Raw genomic sequence first — 24,018 nt, forward strand, 5'->3', positions numbered from 1 at the left:
GGAGCTGCGCACTTCTAACAATGGACCTACCTCAGCCAATGGCCAGGGCCTCACACTTTAAAGAGTCACCTGCTGATCCTATTGGTGATACTTGGCAGTTTTCTGGTTTTCCTTCTGAAAAGCAAGAACTTAACTTCTGGATATACTGACTATGAAACTTTTCTCTGAGTGTGAGCAGTATCCTGAGACCTGACAGAGAGAACACGGCCACGTCTGCACATCCCAGTGTGCAGAAAGACAGGGCGTTTTATGAGAACTGTTTGGAGGAGGATGAAACTGTCGTGTATTTAGATAACTTTACCTTAACATGCCACTAAGAAGAAACATCCAATGAGTTAGATGAGGACAGTGTGAGGCGCTATCCCGGCCACCCTCCCGTCCCAGGCGGGGTCGGGCAGGGTGGAGGCTGCCCCGGGAGCAGCCTCGGCCCGACAGAGGCCAGTGCCTCAGAGCCTGGTGGGCGCCTCTCTTGGCTACCGTTCTCAGCCCTGACTTGCGGGAGCGCCCTTCGGGCGGAGGCAGAGGGCCCTGCCCGCAGGCTTCCCCCCGGCCGGGCGGGGCAGTGAGGCAGCGTCCAGGGCTGGCCGAGGCCAGCCCGCAAACGTGCGCCGACACCGCACGGGGCCACCTGGCCTCGCAGGCGAGGTCCCGGCCGAGCGCTCAGTTCGCGGTCGGGCAGGATGTGAAAGGGCAAGGTCGCTGCCCTGCTGACCGCGGACAGCAAGCCGCCCGGCCCGCGCAGGCCCCGCAGTGGCACCTCCCGCCCCCTCACATCTGCCTGGGCCGCAGCCCCGACCCCCTGCCCCACGTTACCTGTGGTGAACCGCGGCTTGGTCGGGGGCTCCTGCACAGACATGGGGAAGGTGGCGGACGCGGGGGAGGACTGCGCTCGGGACAGAGGCCGGTGGCCGCCGAAGGACACGGGGATGCCGGCCGCCTCCATTGACGCCTGGTAGCTCCTCAGCTGGTGAACCCGTTGCTGCTCCAGGAGGAGGGCTTGCTGGGGGAGAGGAGACAAGAGCCATTTTTGTTGCTTCCAGGCAGCTCCTGCCCCTGGCTGGAGGGCTACGTGTGTCCCCTCCTCCCAAGTCGCTCATCCACCCGGCCCTTGGCCCTCGGGTGGCACCGGGTAGACAGCTTGCGCTGGCCCCGACCAGACCGGACATCCCCGTGGGAAGACAGACCATCAGCGGAGACGCCCGGTGAGCCCGGTCAGGGCTGACAGGGAGGCCCGGCCCAGCCGGGGGGCCGCGGGGGGTCCCTGAGGAGGTGGCACCCAGGGAGGCAGGGCGGCCGGGCAGAGGGTGCTCGGGGCGGGGTTCGGAAGTGTGAAGAAAGGCACTGGCGCAGGAAGCCACGCCGACGGGGCTCGACAGCACTCCTGGCCGGTCTGGTTTCGACCAGGACCACTTGGTCTGCATGCCAGAAACTTGGGTGAAAAGCACATCACGGCGGAAATGCGACTTCTTCTCCGTCCCCGACCTCTTCCCTCTCCTGGTCTCACACGTCCTCACGCCAGGACGGGAAGGACGGCTGAGGCAGAGACGGCCAGGGCCCAGCGGTCTGGGCATCAGGGCCAGGGGGTGTGGGTGCACCTCTCCGAGGCCTGGACCCAGAGTGCAATCCCCCGGACCCCACTTTAGCCAAAAATAACCAGAGTGAAAGTGGGTGAGTTAAACACACACTTTACAAGCTCCTTTTCCACAGAAGGTACCTTCCACGTGAAGAACGGGCTTCTGTGAGAATGCCAAAAGGTCCGAAAGCGGGAAGTTTGCAAACCAAAGGGCCTCCGCCGGATGAGGCTCTAGGGCTCGGAAGCAGGGAGGCCACAGCCCCTCGGCTGAAGCTGGACAGGCCCCCCATCACCCCTTCCCTGCTCTGGACTCTGAGCCAGCGGGCAAGCACACACAGGAAGACGCCACGGGGACCGTGGGCTGCGCGGGAGAGAGGCGCTGCGCCCACGGGGAGGTGGGTGCTGGATCTGGGGTGGAGTCAGGGGAGAGGTGGAGGTGCCAGCGGTGCGGGCGGCTGCCCAGCCCCTGCCAGAAGCGCGGGGAGTGGGGGCTTCCTCCCTGGGCGGCCACGGAGGGGAGGGCAGGACACCCTGTTCAGAGGTGCTGGAGAAAGCAGGGCTCCTGGGCGACTGCAGGCTCCACGGCCAGCCCTGCCTCTGTTCCCGGGGGAAACGCTGTCCTTTGGGAAGCGCGGGCCCCGGTGAGCAGCAGACCCCCGGACGAGGGCCCACGGCTGCGCCGCGGCCCTGGCAGCGGGCTCTGTCCGGGCTCCTGACCTCCTGCCTTTAGGAAGCAGGGTGGAGAGGAGAGAGCCCGGAGCCCCTCCCAGGCGCTTCCTCCCCTTCTGCTGACAGGGCGCCCAGTCTCTCCAGATACAAGCCGCCTACAGAACGTGGTGCCCGTCTTAAGCTGAGACCTGCATGTTGTTGCGTGTGCACCAAGCTCCCCCGAGAGGGGCTCTGCTTGTGGTTCCCCAAAGCACACAGAAAGCAGGCGTTTCTGATAACTGTCTCAGGCTTGGAGTACAACGAGGATAATTTTCCTTAGTGAACGCTGGCCACTTTATCATTGACAAGACACTAGCCCTAAAAAATTGTCGAAACGCCTTCCAATTTCATACTAGCGTACGAACAGCAAGCTGAATTCCAGTTATAATGAGAGGCTGGCTTCCTTCAAAAACGGGCGAGGCCCACGCCCCCCAGCACGGGAACAAGGCCCCAGCTCAGGCCCAGTCACCTGCAGGAGTCTGCACAGCACAAAAGACAGCGGCTTCCTCCTGCTGGGACCTCCCTGTTTTCATTAAGTGTTGGTTCCCGTGCACTTTGCAGAGTGGTGTTTAGCGCTGAGGCTGTGGCCCGAGACAGGAGACGGGCTGCCCTCGGAATGACAAATAAGAAAAGAAACACAGAGCCAGCCACCTGCGGTGCCTGCCCTGGCGTGTGGAGCCCGCAGAGAGGGCTGAGCTGCTGCCTGTGAGGGGTCTCCAGAGAAACCTATAAGCTGATCCCGTGTGTCACCTCCCGCCCCAGTCCAGATGCCCCCGGGTGGGCAGACGAGCAGCAGAGGCGCCTGGCCTGGGCTGCCGGGCCAGAGAAGGAGCTTGGCTGGGCAGCCGGCACCAGGCCCAGCAAGGAGGGGGTGGGCAGCAAGGCCCAGCAAGGGCCCAGCAAGGAGGGGGTGGGCAAGCCGGGGCCCTGCACGTCGGGTGCTGAGCTCCAGCACCGATGCAGGACACGATTAGATATTAGATATTAGATGCCACTCCTCAGATGCCCTGGGCCGGATTCCGACTTGCTGGCCGGCCGCGCTAGCGTTTCCCTGACCTGGCAGTTTTCCTTTTCACTCAAAGTCAATGAATCATCCCTCAGATTTAGTCATCAGTCTTGTGAGTTTGTTCATTGCATCTCAGTGCCAGGGAACCCGACCCGCTCTGGATACCCGGGCCAGGCTGCTGTGCTGCACCTGTAAGGCTGGTCGCTGGTGGCTTCTTGGCCCCCGAGGTCCTGGCTCCTGATCAGATGCCACGTAGCTTTCTGATCAGTTAACACACCAGCCTCCCTCCCCACGTTTATGCTGATCCCACCAGCACGTGCATCCGTGCTCAGCTACAGCCTGTGAACCTGAAGGAAAAGCATCCCTAAGGAGTTCAGGGCCTGTGCTTAGCCGGAAAGCAGGTGCATAAGTGCCCACAGCGGGCAAAAGGCCAGCGTCCCTGGGGGTGACCTGCTATAACACAGACGTCGCACCACACCTCCCTCCCGCATCGCCAGGGAGACGGGGCCTGGGCGGCGGGTGTGGGGAAGGGCTCCGCCCCCAGGGCCCGGCCCTGCTCAGCGGGTCACCTGTCTGAACAGCAGCTCCTGCTCGGTGGGCTGCCGCTGGCCCGGCGCCACGTCGTCCTCGTCGCTCTCAACGGGCTCCTGCTTCACCTGCACCCCGGCCAGCGTGTGCGCCTCCTTCGGCCCTGAGGGCCGGTCCAGGAACGGCTCCTCCAGGAGGGCCTGGTGCTCGCGCAGCTCCTCCTCCGTCTCCTCGGGGTGGCTCTCGGGCTGCCGGGCCGGCTCGCTCGCTTTGGGGATGATCTGCAGCACAGAGGGTGGGGACGGAGCTCGTGTGACGTGGGGCGAGCGAGATCGCGGGACAGGAGAAGGCTGGTCACAAAGCCCACACCTCAGAGACACAGGGGCCAGCCTCTGAGGGCGCCGGCACACGCGCACGCACGCACACGCGCGCGCACGCACGCACACGGGTGCCAGGTGCTGTCCGAGGTGCTGAGAAGGGACACAGCCCGGCATTTGGAACCTGCTCTTAAGCACGTGTGTGCCTGGCACAGCGAAGTGCAATGCAAGTTACAGGTGTGGACCCACGTCTACACCTGGGTGTGAAGAGGGAGGCCTCCTTCCTTCGTGGTCACAGCTGCTGGGAGAAACCTCGCCCGTGCCCCTCCCCTGCCACCTCAAGGACACGCGCGTCCCAGACGCCACGATGACCCTGCCTGCCAGCCCCCGACGGGGCACACGTGGCTCCCCTGCCCTCCCCTGGCCTCTGCGCCCACTCACGCCTCACTGTCCACTCTGCCCTGGGCCTGCTGCCCGGACACCACGCTCCTCAGCAGCGCGGTCCTTTCCCTGCTGACTGTCCCACACGCTGGTAACCCCCAGACGCAGGTGCCCGGCCCAGGCCTCGCCCCTCATCCCCAGACCCACCGCCCGACGGCCTGGTACGCATCCTGGCTCAGCACGGACACCCGGGGCACTGGCTCTCGCTGGCCCTCCCCCTTCCGTGCCTGCCCAGCACTGCCCATCTCACGTCTCTGGAGAGCACACTTCTCTCCATCCTCACGCTCTGCTCCCGTCCTGCACCGGGCAGCCTGCATCTCCTGCTAGATCAGAGTCATGGCCTTCTGAGGCCCCTGTCCCGTCCACCTCTGTGTGGCAGTGACAGTGGGCTCTCAACGTGCCACCACCCTGCCTAAGCCCCTGCAACTCTTCCTCTCGTCCTTACTTTGCTCCTCTGCCGTCGGCCCCGCTCACCCTCCCCTCCAACCACGCCATGGCCGTCCTGACATCACTGCAGTTTCCTCCCAACGGGCTCCCCACGGCTTCCCTCCCTCCCGGACGCCCCTGGGCTGATGCCTCGACACCCCTTAGACCTCCACTCTTCTCCGGGAGGCGTCCTTTGGCCTTCCGGGTGGGGGCTGCGTGATGCTCACCTGCGTCCGCACCCCCAGGCTTTTCCAGCCACAGGAGTCATTGCAGCTCTGCAGCTGCCGTTTACACGGCCGCCTGACCTGCAGCCTGCAGTTCAGGTGAGGGTAGGGGCCACTGCTGACTTACCCACGGGGCACATGGTAATTATCCAGTAAACGTTCACCTGAACGACTGGGCAAGTGAATCAGCCGTCCAGGGAGTGGGAGGGTCAAGGTGGAAAGTGAGCAAGGCCAGCAAGGCCAGCACACCGGGGGCTGCAGGACAGCAAGGGCCGGCCCAACGGGGACGAGGCGGGGACCTGGCCCGGCGTGCGGGGGACCAGCAGACGTGCAGCCCAGAAGTAGGCGCTGTGGTCGGCCGGCCCGCCAGGGCCTGGGAGGACAAGGGCCTGCCCTAGCCGCTGCGACATGGGGGAAGGACAGGGCCATGCAGCAGCAAGGGGGCAGCATGTCCAGGCCCGGGACACCGCAGAGGGAGGGCCGTCCAGGATGGCGCCCTGGGTCTCGGGTGACGAGGCTGCCGCCCCAGGCATGGGGGCCAGAAGACAGACAGGTGCTGGGGGCACAGAGGTCTCGGCCGTGCCCGGCCTGAGGGGAAGTGGTGGGCTGGGAGGAAGCTGAGAAAGAGGAACAGACGCGGGGGCCCCTCCTCTGACGCGGGGGCCCTCCTCTGACGCGGGGGCCCTCCTCTGACGCGGGGGCCCCTCCTCTGACGCGGGGACCCCTCCTGATGCGGGGCCCCCTCCTCTGACGCGGGGGCCCCTCCTCTGATGCGGGGGCCCCTCCTCTGATGCGGGGACCCCTCCTGATGCGGGGGCCCCTCCTCTGACACGGGGGCCCCTCCTCTGACGTGGGGACCCCTCCTGACGCGGGGACCCCTCCTCTGACGCGGGGGCCCCTCCTCTGACGCGGGGGCCCCTCCTGTGACGCGGGGCCCCCTCCTCTGACGCGGGGCCCCCTCCTCTGACGCGGGGACCCCTCCTCTGACGCGGGGGCCCCTCCTCTGACGCGGGGACTCGGGCACAAGGAATGTCTCAGAGCAAATTAATAACTGAACTGCTTGACCTTCTGTAAACTGTGAAAGAACGTGCCCCAAATTTCAAAGCCCCGGCCTGAAGGTCGCTCTCCACACACGATCCGTCCATTCGCTGTGGGGCAGACGTGACTGGTGTCGGGGCTTTAAGGAGACGCGAAGCTCTCGAAAGCCCGTTTAGGTCCCTGCCATGCGAGAGACCTGCCCTGCAGGGGAGAACGAATCTTGCCACCACTCCTGACTCTGTTTCTAGAAGGAAACCGAGGTCTTCAAGGAAGCCTAATGTTTTCTCTTCCTGGGCGTTTGTATTTTAAAAAGTCCTTACAGAGCCGCCTGTGCCCTCACCCACACCTGGATGCAGTGAAGCCTGGCCCACGAGGGATGGATTCGGGACACCTGTGCCAGTGCTGGTATTCCATTAGCTTGTAACCAGCCAGGGGTCAGCTGTACCCGGCGGGTACCAGGGCTCAGCCCCAGAGGAAGGCTGAGCTATAGATGCCCTCCTCAGCACCTGCCTTACTTTGCTGAGAAAATAGAGTTTTGACTGGGCTAGGGGTTTCTTTTATGTGATCATCCCCTAAGTTGTCTGTAATGAACACTGTAAAGGAAAGCAACCTACGAAAGCCAAGCCGTGGGGACCCCAGGCCCTTTCTTTACACCTGCCCATGGCAGCTTCTCATCAGAAAGTCCCAGTCCAGCCGGAACAAGGTGGCCACAGCTCCGGGAGCAGGTCAGCGCCGCTTCAGCGGAAGGCGATGGGGTGTGAGTGGAGAGGAAGCCGGGCGGGAGGGTGCTGGCTGGCAGACAGGCTCAAAACTCTAGTAAACAATCCGCCAACCTCACATCCAGGCGCTTCGACGGATTTCTCACCGTAGTTCATCAAAAAAAAAAAGTGTTCTGAAAGTCTGTTTCTGATGATTTTGAGATCTGTCAATCCCGTCTGCTTCCCACACACCTGGAGTCCGCAAGGCCCCATGATGAACTTCGTGCCTGGACAGAGTCCACTCGGGGCCAGACTGTGCCTGCCCCCCACCTGCCCCTCCACTGGGGCTGGGTTGAGGCATGGAGGACCCATCTCTGCCAGAAGAGGGCGCTGGGCCTCTCCCGGGCCCCGGCATGTCCGCAGGTGCCTCGAAACCTCAGCAAATGGCATTATAAGCCTTGGCTTTAGGACCCACGGGGTCAAAGCTCTCTCGTTTCCGCTGTCCCCCAGGGCCTGGCGCAGAGTCTGATAGGTAACAGGGTGGGGTTTGTGGGAGGCTTATTGAGCGTGGGGCCTGAGAAGGTGGCTGGGGAACAGACCCGGTGAGAGGACGCCACGGCAGAGGGATGGGGAGGGAAACAGGAAGGGGGGACAGCAGCCAGGACGGATATGGGAGTGGCCAAGGCCCCTTGCGATGCGCTGGAGGGCAAGGGTGTGAAAGAACTGGCAACAATGGACAGCAGGGCGGAGGTCAGGGAGAGGGACACGGGGACAGGGACGGGGGAGTGGACAGCAGGGGGCGGGCATGGGGCTGGGGGCTCCCAACACCATGGACTTCACCCTCCAGACGAAGGTCCTGGAGGTGCTTTCTCAGAGCGGGTGGCAACCTCCTCTCCGCTCCGTGGAAAGATCCCAAATGGTCAGGGGACTGCCTGCGGGGAAATGACCCTTGGGGGCTCAGCCAGGAGGGGGCCAAAGGTCAGCAGAGAGGTGGGTCCTGGCACAGTGAGGGGAGGGCGGGGCAGATGGAAAACGGAAGTGGGGAGCACAGATGCTCCAGGCCAGGCTCGCGGAGGGAGCCCGGGCAGCTGAGGGCCGGGGAGTGGGTACTTCGGGGGAGGTGGGGATGCCACGTGGACAGAGGGGGCAGGAGAGAGGCTCCCGCAGGGGAGGCCGAGGCCCCTGCAGGGGACTTGGAGAAGCAAGGTCTCTGTCGGGAGGGAGGCCGCGGCGCCGTGGCCCGAGGGTGGCCTGCAGGGGGGTCACCCGGAAGCTGCGCCTGGTCCTCAGGACACCAGGCCTGCTCCAGGCCCTACGGCAGGCGGCCCCTGAGTGGGTAAGTATATCCGGGGACGCAGTGGAGGTGGAGGCCCCGGGAGCAGTGACGGAAGGGTAGAGGGTCCTCGTCGTCCGGGAGGAAACGGGGTTGTGACAAAGCTGAGAACATGATCACCGAGGAGACAAGGAGCGCAGCCACGGGAAGGTGCACTGTGGACAGAAGCTCAGTCCTCGCTCTCTTCCGGCACCTTCCTTTCAAATCCAAAACTACAGCGCGGTTTCGAGAACGGTGCAAGACCCTTCACATGCCCTTCGCCTGGATGTCAGCAGACGGTGGCCATGGAAACAGAGGCAGAGGCCGCCTGTCCTTCTGCTGACCCACGGCGGGCTGTCGGGCTGCCGCACCCAGCCGGCAGACGTGTCAGCACGACGCTCTCCCCAGAACCCCGGGGAAACCGTCCACCATGGGGCTTTGAGGGACGGGCTTAGCAGCTGTATCTGCTGTATCTGCTGTGTCCCACAAATGAATTCAGTACCCGTACCCACCGTGTGTTACGTGTGAACTTAGTAACTGTGTATGATCCTGCTGACCTGTATTTAAGTTTCCTCCATTGTTCCAATAACGCCACTCGTGGCCTTTTTGGTCTGATTTGGGTCCAGCTACAGGTGAGAATTTGTCTTCAGGTGTCCTGTACGAGGCTGACATTTCGGGAGAGTCCACGTACTCTGTAAAGTGCCCTGGAGGTGGAGGAGGGCTGCCCCCTCAGGAGAGACGTGGGCGGTGCCCCCCGCGGGGCCCTCGGGTCGGGCGTGTGTCCGTGGCGTGGAGCCGGGCCATCAGGGGTTGCGGTGGCGTGATCGTGTTGCCTGTGGACGTCAGTGCGAGGTCTGTGGGCTGTGTTCTACTTCTTCCCATGAATGACGGGCATAGGGGTTCAAGGGCTGGATGTGCAAGCCTCAGAGGTTTCCACGTGCGTCCTCTGTCCCGTGTGGTGGGGTTCCTGCCCCTAGCCCGGGCACACTCGCCCTCGCCTCCCAGGTCGGCCTGGGTGAGGAGTGTCCCCGCCCTTCCCCCTGCAGCTTCACTGTCAGGGATCCCAGGGGCACGACCCCCATCCCTGCAGCCCGTCCTGGCAGGGCCTGGCAGGATGCAGCACCTCTCGGGGGGCGGAAACTCCACACTGGGGTTGGGGGGAGGGCTGTCCCTACGTGGCGGCCTCCCTGTGACGCCGAGGGGCCTGCCACACACCCGCCAGGGGTCTTCTCTCAGCAGTGACACCGGTGTGTGTGCAGCCAGTCTCCTTGGGCCACGGCCACAGGCAGAGGTCTGTTTCTCTCCCTGTCCATCTGTGAAACGCAGCTCTGCATCCACAGGTTGGGCCGGTCACTCAGCAGATCTGGCTCCGTGAGAGGAAGGAAGGCTCGCTGCGAGTGAGTGCGACAGCGGAGATGTCGGCAGTGATGCCGCAGCAGACGGGACAAATGCATCGGCTCTTTGTCTCCCAAAGACCCTTAGGATCTCGGGAGCACCCTCTCATCGATTAAACGAGAACAGACGTAAGCCATGTTCATAACAAGAAGCTTCTAAAAGCCAGACTAGAGTTCAGGGCCCAGACCTAACTGGTGAGCAGGCCAGTATTTAAAGGTCATTGGATACACTCACCATTGGACACCCAAACAAACGAGGCCCCGTTTTCGTATTCACAGTGGAGGCTGAACAAGCAGTGAAGCACGCGAGGAATGGCTGCCATCCCGGCGCACGCTGAGGGCTGCAGGGAGCCGCTCGGGGGCCGTCAGGGTACGAGCCCCCGGAGACGAAGGGCAGAAATGTCAGTGCTGGCGGTACTAGATATGACTGTCAGCTCCCTGAGCATCCCAGGAGAACAGCGTACAAACACTTCAGCCAACTGTCGTTCGCTATGGCAAGTCACTCACAGAACAAAACCCAGGGGATCAGCCAGCTTCTAACTCCCTCTGTGAAGAAGGCACCACACACGAATAGGTGCTTCCTGTCTCCCTAAAACCTCCTACCCATCCATCACTCGGTCAATGACGTAGTACAACTAAGGAGCCGGTTGGGGGCTTCCCTGGTGGCGCAGTGGTTGAGAGTCCGCCTGCTGATACGGGGAACACGGGTTCGTGCCCCAGTCCGGGAGGATCCCACATGCCGCGGAGCGGGGGCCCGTGAGCCACGGCCACTGAGCCTGCGCGTCCAGAGCCTGTGCTCCGCAACAGGAGAGGCCACAGCAGTGAGAGGCCCGCATACCGCACAAAAAAAAAAAAAAAAAAGAAGCCCGTCGGTATTAGGAAGGTGACGTGAAGTGCCTTTGACGCTTCTGACACTTGGCGATGCCCCGCTCGCCCACCCTGATCAGGGGCCTTTCCTGCCCGAGTGGGGGGCTGGCTTCAGTGGCCCCTCCCACTACTGACACCTCCCTGTGCTGCCTGGTAGGAAAGCCCGCGCAGCCAGGGGGGCTCCGGGGCAGGGCTGGTGAGCCTGTGTCCCAGCACCTGGCGGGCGGCAGGGGTCTGGGCTTGGCCTGCCCTGAGCGTCTGGCCTCATCCCTGGAGAGGGCGGGGTCCCTCCTCACCTCTCCACCTTGCACCTGCCGGGCACCTAGACACATGACCCTTCCCTCGTCCCTAGGCCCCTCCCATCCCTGACCCTTCCATCCCCCAGGGAAGCAGACAGAGGCCTATGCGCACCTGACAAGTGGAGCACAGGTGACCCGCCCGAAAAGGGGAAATGACGGGTGAGCCTTCAAGGGAAGCAGACACGTCCATTATCAGGGCTCGCTGCCCCCGATCCGCCAGCGTTCTCACGTTTCCTTCAGAAAATGCCCAAAGTTGCCTCCTATCACCTCAACCTCTTATTTTTTTAACAGCTTTATTGAGATGTAATTCATATAGCATAAAATTCACGCCCTTTAAATTGTGTAACACAGTGGTTTTTAGTGTATTTACAGAGTTATGCAACCGTCGCCATAAGCTGCTTTTAGAACGTTTCCACGCTCTCATAAAGAAGCGTCGCACCCCCAGCCCCTGGTGACCACCAAGCTACTTTCTGTCTATGGGTCTGCCTGTTCTGGACGTTTCACGTGAACGCAATCATGCACCGTGTGTTTATTAGTCTTTTGTGCCTGGCCTTTTTCACTCAGCACCACGTTTTGGGGGTTTACCCACGTGTGGCCTGTGTCGGTGCTTCTTCCCTCTTTGTGGCTGAGCAACGTCCCGTCGTATGGACGTGCCATGCTGTTTATCACACACTGTGCGATGGGGACAGGGGCTGCCCCCTGCCCACCCATCCGGAGCAGCGCTACTGTGAGTGCTTGTGGCCAGGCCCTCGCCCCGAGTTCTCCCGGACAGATGCCCCCGAGCTGCCAGGCAACGTGGTTGCTCCACGGTTAACCTTCGGAGGAACCGCTGGACCACGTTCCGAAGTGGCTCGTCTCCTCTGACAGAAGGAGGCTTCACTTCGAATGTAAGCATTAGAAACAAGCCACTCAGAGCTGCTGCCCCTCCGTCCCCATAACCAGCAGGGCCCCGCTAGCCTTGCCGCTGCTTCCCGCCGGAAGGGGGCCCCGAGTGACCGTCCAGACCGTGGAGGGATGCAGACCTCTGGGCGGGAGCCCTTCTGACGAGGCTGCTGCAACAGGCGGGCAGGGCACGAGTGACGAGGGGCTCAGAACCCGTGCTTTGGGGGCCCCGTGCCTCCACTGGGGCCTCTCTGCTGCGGGTCTGCTTAAGAGGGTTAAGTGCCCTTAAGACACCCCAGAGAACCGTGCAGGCCAAGTAGAATAACCCCCCGGGAAAGAGACGCTTCACGCGCACAGCGTGCTGCAGCCGCGCCCAAGCCCGCAGGCCCCACCGCCCGCCGCAGCCCGGCCTCACCTTGCTGAGGTGCAGCTGCGGCTGCTGCAAGTGCTGCTTGTGCTTCTCCAGGAACTGCTGATGCTGCTGCTGGACCACCAGGTGCTGCAGTGCCTGCGCGCTCTGGGGCAGCGGCGCCGACTGCGTGCGGCCCAGCGGGCGGTGCTGCCGCAGCTTGTGCACCGACGGGGACACGCGCTCCGCCCCCACCAGGGGCTGCGCGTGCAGGGGCAGCGCTCCCAGGCCTGCAAGATAGCGGTCTGAAGAGAACACAGGGGGGAGAGGCAGCAGAGGGGAGGGGAGAGGGCCGTTGAGTGACTGTCGGAGGCCGGCCGGTCCAGCACCGCCTCCCTGCAGCCCGCTGGGCCTGCTCTAAGCTTGGGCTTCAGGGCAGAGGCTTTCCATCATCTGGTCCCCGGACACTCAGGTCCAGGCCGTAAACGAGAATGGTCCCGGCACAAACGCCCTCAGAGGGGCCCAGGTCCGGCTGAGGAAGGGGCCAGGGTTCTGGTGGCTCCAGAGTGTCCTGGAAGAGCAGGCTCCTCCCCGACAGCCCACAGAACCAGGGTCTGAGGATCGGTGGTCCCTAGGGATCAAACCATCTTAAAGTTCTCTTAAAGCATAGATTTTATACACACAGAGGGCATTAACACTTTAAAAAATCCTGATGCACATTGCCAAAATCTCTTTCTATGAATTTCTGGAAAGCTTTTGCTACCAGCTGATAGGAAAAGGGCAGCTTGGCCGTACCCGTGCCTGGACTAAGTTTTTCAGTTAAGAATCTATATTGACGGGACAGGGTCTTGTTTGAATCTGTGTTTGAATCTTGTTTTAAAATGCAACCTCTTCACGCAAAACCCAGGAAGGTAAACGTTTTTCCTCCTGTATTGCTTTGTATTCCAACCATCAGTATTTTTTTTTTAATGAGTTTTGATTGATTTTTATTTATTTATTTTTGGCTGCGTTGGGTCTTTGTTGCTGTGCGCGGGCTTTCTCTAGTTGCGGCGAGCGGGGGCTACTCTTTGTTGCGGTGCACGGGCTTCTCACTGCGGTGGCTTCTCTTGTTGCAGAGCATGGGTTCTAGGGCACGTGGGCTTCAGTAGTTGTGGCGCATGCGCTCAGTAGTTGTGGCGCATGGGCTTAGTTGCTCTGCGGCATGTGGGATCTTCCCGGACCAGGGCTCGAACCCGTGTGCCCTGCATTGGCAGGCAGATTCTTAACCACTGCGCCACCAGGGAAGCCCCAGTATTTTTTTCTTTTACAAATTGTTGGTTTAGATAATTGACCATTTTTCCCCAGTTCCATGGGCAAAAGGGTATAACAAACCCATCCCAGGCCACCTGAGTGTCTGTTCCCTGGCACCTGAACAACATCTAAACATCACTCAGGCAGACTATGACCCCAGATCAGGGTGTCTGACCAGGAGAAACAGCAGGTAAACTGAAATGCCAGCTCTCGGCTGCCCAGAGAGGCTGGCTTCTGCGACGGGGCACCTGCCCGAGGTGGCCCTGCTGACAGGTGGGTGGCTCCTGCCCTCCCCCAGGGTCTCCAAAGCCAGTGGGGCTGTGTCGCTATGTTTAGTCGAGCCTGAGACCCCCGGTGAGTATGGACTCTCAGTCTTTTCCTGGTCCCTTCATGGGGGCTATTTTTGAATTAAAAATACTACTTTGTGCCAACAGGAAAAAACCCCTCAACCCTAGCAAAACTGTTCCTTGTTACCTTTTCAAAAAGTTAATCAACCACAGTTCCCTAAGCCACCATCTCTTTTTATCCAAACCAGTAGTTTTCTGGAAAGGTAAGTTATCTTAAACTTTACTGTCTGCTTGGCTACTAAATTAAAGTGAATAACTCAAAATGCATTCGAGATAGAATAGAATCGTTCTCTCCCCAGCTTTCTAGAAAAGTTTTTTAAAAAAGAACGGCATCATCGTAAAGAAGGTCTTTCAGAATTCGTCAATTGTTGATGTAGGTATTGTGGGGGATTAAACCATTTCACGGAGATAAGGACACGCCACACAACACTGCATTTATGGGGTTAAAAGGCTACTTAGTTACTGAAAAGGTCCCTTCTTGGAAAACATCCCTTGTTGTTTTTAAAGCTCCTGTGGGCCCCCAAGGACGAGGGTGTAACAGGTGATGGGACAGCAGAGCCCTGCGCTGGGGTGATCTGGGCCGACCCCACATCATATCCCGCAGAGAAGCTTCTCTCGCTTCTAGAGGAGGGAATACTAATTCCATGGAGATCTGACGTCCGGTTGGACACAGGCTCAGGAACAAGGAGCTCAAGTGGGCCAGCGAGGCTGGGACTCCGGTTCCTGCTGCCGTTGCGGGTTCTCCAGGGCTCCCCTCTCTCTGATCTGGGCCTCCAGCAGCTTGACGACGGCGCAGACGCCTGCCTTCACCGGGCGACGCCTCCCAGAGGACACAGGCCGCGGTTCCCGCGGGGCCATGGGCGTGCGCTGACGGTGGAGAGGCCTTACACACCCCGACGCCGGCGATGCTTGGGTTGGACACGGAGCTGCCCGGGGCGCAGGCCTTTCGGGCTGGAGCCCAGTTTTGTTCTGCCTCCGTTCGTCACCTCTCACCCCCATCCCACTCACCCCAAATTTGACCCCAGTGCCCCTGTAGTGTAAAACTGTGGGGCTACCACGCTCGGGGACAAATGCAGTGATCAGCATCACTGAAAACTGGACACCCTGACCTTCCAGTAGCAAAGCCATCAGCTAGCAGCTAGCTTCCGGTTCAGAACCTAAAGATGACCCCTTAGATCATTAACGAGAGTTTTTGATGATAACTCAAAAGCAGTTGGTTTTCAGTATATGTTGTAAAACTTTCAAACATGAGGGCACAGTAAATTAGGATCAAATTCTGTCCTGGATGACCAGCTGCCTGCAGAGGCCGGCTGGGTTGGGCGGGGGGAGGGCCCAGGCTGCCCCGCCCACAGGGACCTGCTTCTGAGTATTTGTGAAATGATGCGGTTCTAGCTCTGACACTGTCTGTCTGTCCATAGTGACCACCAGCAAGCAGGCAGGTCTGTGGGCCGACCACTGGGGAACCTTAGGGAACCTGCCGGAGGCAAACCTGCAATGATCCTTCCTGACTCTGCTCAGACGCCCCTCCTGGCACATGGCTCCATGGCAGAAATGTCTACCGTGCACCTTCCAGCACCAAACACCGTGGGGGGTGGCAAGGTCGTAGGAAAGAAAGCCCAGCGTCTGTTCTCCGGGGGGAAGGAAGCATGCCCAGAAACTGCCTGCAGAGTGCCCGGGAGGAGGGCCGGGGGGCACCGGAGTGGGGCCTGATGCAGAGGAAGGGCTCTGAGAAAAGGGCGGTGGGTGTGGAAGGTGCCGTGCGGGCCCTGCCAGTGCTGGGCGAGCGGCATCCCGCGTGCTGCGCAGGAGGAGAGAGGGAGGCCTACGTAGGCTGCTTCCACGCTGAGAGCTGGGGCTACGCGCCACGCCGGAGCTGTCCGACAGAGCTTCCTGGGCTGACGGAGTGTTCCACGTTCCTACTGCCCCACAGCCAGTGGCCATGTGAGCATCTGATGAGTCGCGTGTGGGACTCCCCGTCAAATCTCTCCCTCTGCTGTCAGCCTTCAGTTTCAATGTGGGTGGCCACACTGGCCCAGCTCTGGACCCTGGCAGGGCTTCCTGGGCCTTCCTACGAGTGTAGGGTGACTCCAGAGATCCCAGGATCAGGGAGGGGGTGGGGAAGGGCCCACGAGACCCCCAGGAAGGACAGACAGGCCAGCAGGGAAGTGAGGGAGAGAGCGAGGTTGAAGGTTAAAAACGATGAAAGACCAAGAGTCACCACCACAACCAGAGCACCGAACAGCTGAGGAGGGAGTGAGGTCAGGGCCGCCCCGCTGATACTCAGGGCTCAGGAGACCCCTGTAAAAGCCAGGGAGGAAGCTGAACACCCCGCTGGGTGGTGCCTGGACCCGGGGTGATGACCCTACGGCAGGGCCCCCTCATTTCATGGCGAGCCCCACGCACGCCGTCACTCGGAAGGTAACACTCTTACACTGTTGTTGCTAGGCAAATTTCAGAGCAAATCTATTTTTTTCTAAATATAACCACCCCTTAGATGGGGCACATTAACAAAAATGTTACTGCTAATAGAAACCCGCTGCCCACCAGAGCCAGCCCTGGGCTTCCATCACGTGTCCGACGACCCAAAGGGCAGACCCACGAGAGGGGCCGCCAGCCCGCTCTCGGGAAACTAACCAGGAAGTGTGTCTGATGCTCCTGCTTCCACGCACCTGGCTCTGTGAGTGGACTCGGTCCATCCAGCCACAGCCGGGCATGCGAGGGCCAAGTCCAGAAGTTCTGGGGGGGACAAGCCACCCCGCCGTCCCTCCCGGGGAGCCCACGACGGCCTGACGCGGCCTGCAGCATGCTCACCTGTGACAAGGGGCGTCTGCGCGGGCGGCTGCTCCAGGAGGACCACGTGCTGCAGAAGGGAGCTGGGAGTCGCCCCCGAGTCACGCTCCAGGGGTGCAGTGCCCAGGTAGGGGGTGAGGTGGGTGCCGGGGAAGAGGGAGATGCGTTGCTGGAGGGCCGGGAGGGCCAGTCTCTCGGCCTCCTGCTGGCTGGCCGCCCCCTGGAGAGGCACAACCAGGCTCCCAGGGTCAAGGGCCTGGGACGGCCGCCCCACGCCACTGCCACCCAGACCCGTGGGCACCCACTTACCGCGGAGGGGCCGGTGGCAGGAAGTCCCAGCGTGATGTTGGGCAGGGATGGTGACGTGTACAGGGGCAGCGGGCCCACCGAGCCTTCTCGTGTCACGAGTCTGTGTGCCAGGCTGGTCTGGGGACAGAGCACACAGGGCCATCACACAGGCTCTGCACTGCCAAGCCTGGGTGACACTCGCCAAGGCAAACGACCACAGAAAACACTTTGCGGCAGACCATGCCCAGTTCTGAGATCCCCGGTACAGAAATCTATTAACGAGGACAGCACAGGGGCGAACACGGCATTCAAAGCAGGCCACAAGCACTGCAGCCTGATTCACAATTCTTCACTCTCTTGTTTTGTTCTTATTCAATTCACTCATCGTTGTAAACTATCAGAATAAAATCTAGGACAATATATTTAAAAATATATTCTTAGAGTCGGGAATGTCTTTCCAAACATATCATGAGAGGTAGAAACCAGAGAAGAAAGTATTGATTAAAAAAGAAATCCCGGGCTTCCCTGGTGGCGCAGTGGTTGGGAGTCCGCCTGCCGATGCAGGGGACGCGGGTTCGTGCCCCGGTCCGGGAAGATCCCACATGCTGTGGAGTGGCTGGGCCCGTGAGCCATGGCCACTGAGCCTGCATGTCCGGAGCCTGTGCTCCGCAACGGGAGAGACCACAGCAGTGAGAGGCCCGCGTACCGTGCAAAAAAAAAAAAAAAGAAAAAAAAGAAATCCCCTCACATAAAAGGCAAATAACGGTCGCAACAAGGTTGGCAACGTATAGTAGAGACAAAGACCAATATATAAAGAACATGCAAATCAAACAACAAGTAGTGAGAAATGACAAAGAAGAACCCGTATGGAGAAAAAAACTCATAGAAAAAAAAATACTCAACATCATCAGTAATCTAAAAACATACCTAAAAATCTAAAAACATTTAAAAACCTATCCAGTTGGCAAAGATTTTCAAAAATGACTACAGCACCTTGACCCAAAGAAACAGAAACACACTGCTGGCTGGATCATAAATCGGCGTGCTCCTTCTGCAGGACAATTTGGCAATCCGTGTCAAAAGCCTTAAAACCGGATCTAACCTTAAATCCTAAAATCCCACTCCACCCTCAGAATGCACCCTTAGGAGATAAAGCTGGACGCACACAGGCTTGGCCACAGGAGTGCTCTCTGCAGCAGCATCCACGCTGTGCTACAGCGTGTCAGAGGATAAATCCATGAGGGCATGTTTACACATGGGGACGTTCAGGTTGGAAAAATCTTGTTGATGACTTGGGAACTTATTTATCACGTGTGGTTAAGTACCAGTCCCCGAGGACTTGAATTGCTGTCGTATTTCACATCTTTTTGCTTCTAGAATGAAGGTTCTTTGCTAAAAGGACACTGTCCTATTCACACGGTATCCTCCCTCACTAGATGCCCAGTGACGTGTGCGGGGCCAAGGGCACAGGAAGAAGAGGACGAGAAGGTGGTTGCCGTGACGCTAGCTGGTGGTGTCATGGAAAATAACACTAGCGATGGACATCTAACCAGTTCTCTCCTAGCTCTTCTCACAATGGACTATATAATTAAGGATGAGAAACATTTTGGGTGCTTTAAAATTTCATTTTTGCAAGGTTAAAAAAAAACATGAGCTGAAAGTTGTCACAAGTTACTGTAAACAATGGCAGGCTACCTGTAGCCCCGGCTGGAAAGTCCATCAGAGGACTGGGCGATTACCACCCCAGGGCACGTGCGCAGGTATTCGGTGCTTTGCAGAATTTCCTAGGTGGCTTAATGGTGTCATACTTGGTGTTACTTGGAAACACACATGCACATGATAAACTCCGTCCTCATGCTCTAAGGGCAGAGCAGGAAGGACCGGCGTCCCTCACCTGGGAGGGAAGTTAGTGCATCTTCCCCAGAGAGATGGCTGCGGCCACCTTTACTTCATTCACATATTCAATTGTACAGTAATGATTAAAGGGCTACTTTAAAAAGTAGCCCTTTTTCTAGATACAAAAAAAATCAGCAAGCTATGATTTAGAGAGAGTGATTGAGATTGCCAAGGAAAGCAGGATTTTGTTCCTGGATTTGTCCAGGAACAAAATAAGCAAACATTTAATGTTTGAAAGTTGTCATTTCCTCTTTATAACCAAGGCTTTTTTTTTTTTTTACCTGATTTATTTTTAGAACTAAAGCAGCCTTCTGGGAATTGCCTGGTATGTTGATTTGTCCGCATTTCCGGTGCCGGCCATCTCCATCTGCCCTAGGACGTGCTTCTCAGCTGCCCAGCTGCCCAGAAAGGCCAGGGCCAGGGCAGCATGCCCTCTGCACGCCCCCGAATCACACTTGGCTTTCGGCATCGGCCGAATGTCTTCTCCTGGGGAGAGGCTGTCCACGGGTCAGGGGAGCCCTGCTTCCTCCATGTAAGCGGGGCGGGGGAGGGGTGGAGGAGGCTGAGAGTCCCTCAGTCAAGCAGGGAAAGGGGGCGCCGGGCCAGTGGGCCTCGCTCCCGCACGAGCACCCCACCTCACCTCTGGACTGGAGAAGGAGAGCAGACAGAACGGAGCTCTCAGAGAGAATGTCCAGTTCTAACTATACTTGAAATCCACAAAGGACATCCAATTGTCATCAAATTTTCAAGGACTAGCCCCATGATTACAAGGAATATCTAATGTAAAACATGAAAACTGCGCTCTTTGCGTTTCTTGTGAATCCTCTGACATCTATTCATCTGCAGTAGCTTAATTTACATTAACATGTGATTTGTAAAAATTAACACATAATTTAAACTGGCATCCGCCCAAATAAGGCATCTCTACAATATGAACCATTAGGTACATAACAGCCCGTTTTAGATAAAATCAGGACCTACGACAGCTATTGACAAGCCACACCCAGCATTCACATCTCACTCCAGGGAGCGATTTCTAGGCCAAGTTCTAAGGCTAATTACAGGTAGACCTCAGCTGTGAACTCAGTCTCACAGAGAAGCGTTGTTAAAACTTTTAATAATGTAAACAAGTATTTAAACCGGTAGGTTGAAATGCACAGGTACTAAAAGAAGTAGCACATAAAGGAAAAGAATAAAAGGAAATGGGGATTCGGCAGGCTAGAGGCAGTAGCACAAAATCATTTCCAGCAGTCATCTTAGTTTCTAAAAATCTGCTTATAGCTTAAGTGTCTAGAAACTGGAAATGAAAATGGAGTGGACACGTGTGCCTGTGTCCTCCAACTAAGACTTGTCAACCCTCTGGAAGGGCAGGACTCATTTCTAAATATTTAAGGAAGAAAGTAAATACCAGTATTTGATAAATTATAGCCTCCTGTACGTTGGAAGGAACGTAAAAAACCTCATGAGAACCTTGCAGTCAATACGACCGTCTGAGCAGAAAGGACACGGCACCGCTGGCTCAGTCCAGGGAAACGAGGTGTGCAGCCGGCTCCCCAGTGGTCGCCCCCGCCCTCGGGCCCCTGATACTGGTCAGCACCTGCCCATCCCAGTGGGCACGGGAGAGACGACTGGAAGCCGGCCCTTGGGGGGGAGGGTGCCTGGCACAGGGCTGGCACGAGGCAGGAGCTCCAGAGACACTTGTGGGATGAGCCGGGGGAGACAAAGTGAATAAGGAGGGAAATGAATGCATACGGAGCAAAGGTTCTGGAACCTCCGGCCCGGAACATGGCCCTGACCGAGGTCTGGTCCAGGGCACGACCTGCAGCCAGCCTTGGGGCCCCTCCACCTGGCCGGAGCAGCCCCCCAGAGAGAGCTCTCCCGGAACCCTCTCTGCACCCACGTCCCTCTCAATCTGTAGCACACCTGGGCTCTGACCGGTGGAGGTGAGGGTCGCTGACCCTGTGGTCAGAGGCTCCTGGTTCCTGAGATGCTTCTGAAATGCCGCCCCTGACAGTCAAGATTGAAGGGCAGCTGGAAACTGCTCTTTGGAGCCAAAAAACCAGACATGGACAGGCGCGCTGGGCACTGACCTCGGTCGGGACGCTGGGGACGGCGGGCGCGATCCCATTCTCCGCGCTGGCGTTCCCGGAGCTGTTGTTGGGTGAGCTGGGTGCGGAGCCCGGGGCGCTGCTGCAGGCCGAGTCTGGGGGCGGGAGAGACACCTGTGAGCCTGACTCAGGTCAGGCAAGGACACCGCTTCCGAGGCCCTGAGCTGCGCCGGCCGCCTGTCCTCAAAGCTGCACTTCTGCTTTGAGCTGGCTGACGGCAGCAGTCCCAGCAAGGAAGAACAGGACCATGGTCCCCAAACAAGGGCCATGGAGCCAATTCCTTGCTCTGTTTTGCCAGAGACCCCTTGTGAGCTTCGCAAGCCTGTGGCTCGTGGAGGCCCCACCGGCACCTTCTCAGCTGTGCACACTCTCGACTTTATTCCCCATTTGAAAAGTCTCAAGATGATCGTAAACCCCAGAAAAGGAGACCCTGAACACTTACTGATATTCTAACAACAAAAGGCAAGAAAACACAGAGGCCAAATGACTGTGAACAGGGGAAGGTCAGATTCACTGTACTTGCTTATAGAGCCCCCTCGGTCAACATTTGCTTTGAGCTAATCTTTGCATTTTTCAAACATCCAAGGGAGAGCACAGCTGGTGGCTTCTGTCATTGATTAGGGTCATCTGAAAACCCACCTCAAGATACTCTCCAGGTAGCCGTGACGGGGGGGGGGTGGCCCCAGCCCACGCATCGGGGCTGGGACCGAGGCGGCTGTGTGTCCCAGCCGTGTCTGCCCCTCAGTTCCAAAGGAGCCACTGTGGCTGTGTGTGCAAACACGTGACGTAACAGGAGGGTCTTGTCTGGCTGAACGCTGTTTATCAATGGCAGCCTCTGGTTAAGACCTTCCAGAGGGAGCCGGCCTGAGCCATTTGCCTTTCCCTCCTGAGTACTCACTGACCACGGGCACTGCTGACCTAAGACTCTGCCCTGATCTGGGCTCCCAGGCTCGAGGAGGGGAGGCCTGGGCCACCTGCCTAAGCTGGCACGCCGAGGGCGCTCAGCAGGCCACCCTCCAGCGCACGAGACCACGAAGCTGCCCGCGGGGCCTGGCCAACTCTGAGACCTGATTCCAGCCGAACTCGGGGTTAACAGTGAGAAGGCTGAGGGTGCTGGTGTGGATGGCAGTGCCCATACGCCAGCGCCCAACCCCACAGGCCCGGCTCACGCGGGGAAGGAGACCTGACCCCAGGGGCACATGCACGACCCCCTCAACCCAGGGGACCGTGAGCGCTCTCATCCTCTCCACCGAGTAGCGGTCCCCCTGGGGACACCCTGGCAGCAAGTGACTGTCCACTCAAGGGCCCGCCCCGCCCTCCGGGGCGCTGATGGTGAACTCGGGCCCCGGCTCCCCTCCCTCCTCCCACCAGATCCAGAGCCTGGCCTCCGCCCAGTGAAGTCCCATTCACACGTGCCCCCGACTGGGCTGGCAGGTGTCACGCTTCACGCGTGAAGACAGGGCTTGTTTCCCCGACCCCCACGGCAGCCATCCCCCTGCCTCGGACGCCCACATGGTGAGGCCCTCCCCCTTCCTGTAAGCGGGCCTGTGTCAGCAGCATCGGCAGGTACGCTCTCCTAGGTGTGTGTGCGAAAGCACAACAACTTCGGGGGCAATAAAAAAATATATATACTATCTCTCCAACTTTTCACCCATTTTCAACTCGAGAACGTTGATTATTTTTTCATTCCACTTCAAGGAATCTGGTCTAAGAAAATAAATACAAATGCGTAACCGTCACGATATTATTTGTATCAGCACGATGGAATACCATTAAAGGTGCCAGAAAGTGTTGTGACTAACGTCAAGGGAGGAAAGGATACGAGTGGACACAGGGCGTGTGACAAATGCACAGAAGGACTGGAAGGAAACATGCTCAGATGTTGACGGCAATTTTCTCTGGATAGTGTTGGAGGGGCAGCCGATTCCCTCGTTTGCTTTCCCTGATGGGCATGGCTTTGACGGGGACGGGGACTGGGAACAGGCAGAGTGACGCTGCCACGTCCCGGGACCTGTCTCACCATCATCCCAGTGCCACCTCTGGCCCCCGTCTCACCGCCGTCCCCCTGTACCAGCCGGTGGAGCTGCTTCGGCGATGCTGTGCACCTCTCCTGCTCAGGAACCTTCACCACCTCCCCAGTACCCCGGGGGAGGCGCCCCCACTCTCTCTGGGAGCCTCCCTGCCTGGAACTCCTTATTTTCCAGTCTTGTGGAAAGCCAGTTCTGCTCAGAGCATCCTGCCTCTCCAGCCGCCGGGAGGTGTGCTGGCCGGGAAATCCATCCCTCGTCTCCGTGCTGCCTGCATTCACCCGTCGAGCTTCCCCGGGCCCGGCGTGGCCTCCACCGCTGCCCTGCCCCGCTGCCTTCGTGGTGCCCTCTTTGGGTAACACAGCCCAGGGCCAAGCTGGGGCCACGTGTGGTGCGTTAGCTGCCCCACACGTGACGTCTGGGCTCTGGAGTTAGACTGGAAGCTCCCTGGAGGTGAGCACGCAGCTCACCATTTTGGTGCCCAGCCCAGTCCTGACACAGTCACAGGCTGACAGCACGGACGCCAGAGCCGGCGCTCAGAAAGAAGCCGCCGGGGACTGCGTCCCACCAGAGGTGGGACTGGAAATAGACGCAGGGGCCTGCCGTCCGCGGCCTGGCATCCCCCAGAGAGACGAGGCCCACGTGTGGTGAGACACACGCTCTAACTCGTTCGAGGCCCGAGTCTGAACGGAATCCCCCAGGCAGAGGATCTTGAGGCGACACCCTTCCCTGATCTCTCCACCAGAATGAGCACACGATGACAAAGATGGGCCCCCGGGCATGAGGCCTCAGGCTCCGCTTCACACAAACCCACGAAGTCCAGAGGCAGACCCCTGGGCTGCGGGACAGGGGTGAGGGCACTCCGGCTCTCATCCCATCCCAGACCCTGAACTCAAATCTGAGGGTGAGGTTCCCGGCCCCTCACCAGCCCCAGCACCCAGGAGCCCTTCCTCCTTCCCTGGGAACTTGACCCTGAAGGACGCTGCCGAGAGCCCTGGTTTTCCCACCAAACCCTGCACTTGGTGCAAACATGGTCCCGCCCCTCCTGTTACCAGGCCGCCTGAGCAGCCCCTTTGTCCCGTGATTTTAGGGCTGGTGGATGTGCAACCTCTGGAAGTGGGGTGCACGCCCAGGAAGTGAGGTGCGCCCTAGGGACTGGGGTGTGTGTCGGGAAGTGGGGTGCATCCCAGGACGGGGCTCTGCCTGGTGG

The 24,018-nt window shown here is 59.2% G+C and overlaps 1 protein-coding gene across 1 annotated transcript in view; it reads right to left on the reverse strand.

Annotated features, from left to right (window-relative positions):
• Positions 1 to 24,018, reverse strand: part of HDAC4 (histone deacetylase 4) — a 243,137-nt gene that overhangs the window by 47,982 nt on the left and 171,137 nt on the right. Inside the window, exons 8-13 of the mRNA XM_082841226.1 lie at positions 20,764 to 20,876; positions 16,799 to 16,915; positions 16,511 to 16,709; positions 12,129 to 12,367; positions 3,857 to 4,096; positions 814 to 1,000 (exon numbers count right to left, since the gene is read on the reverse strand). Of these exons, the coding sequence (XP_082697352.1) occupies positions 814 to 1,000; positions 3,857 to 4,096; positions 12,129 to 12,367; positions 16,511 to 16,709; positions 16,799 to 16,915; positions 20,764 to 20,876 (1,095 nt within the window). The remainder of the gene's footprint in view (positions 1 to 813; positions 1,001 to 3,856; positions 4,097 to 12,128; positions 12,368 to 16,510; positions 16,710 to 16,798; positions 16,916 to 20,763; positions 20,877 to 24,018) is intronic.

Source organism: Leucopleurus acutus, assembly GCF_964270905.1.
Source record: "Leucopleurus acutus genome assembly, chromosome: 6".
Classification (NCBI taxonomy): domain Eukaryota; kingdom Metazoa; phylum Chordata; class Mammalia; order Artiodactyla; family Delphinidae; genus Leucopleurus; species Leucopleurus acutus.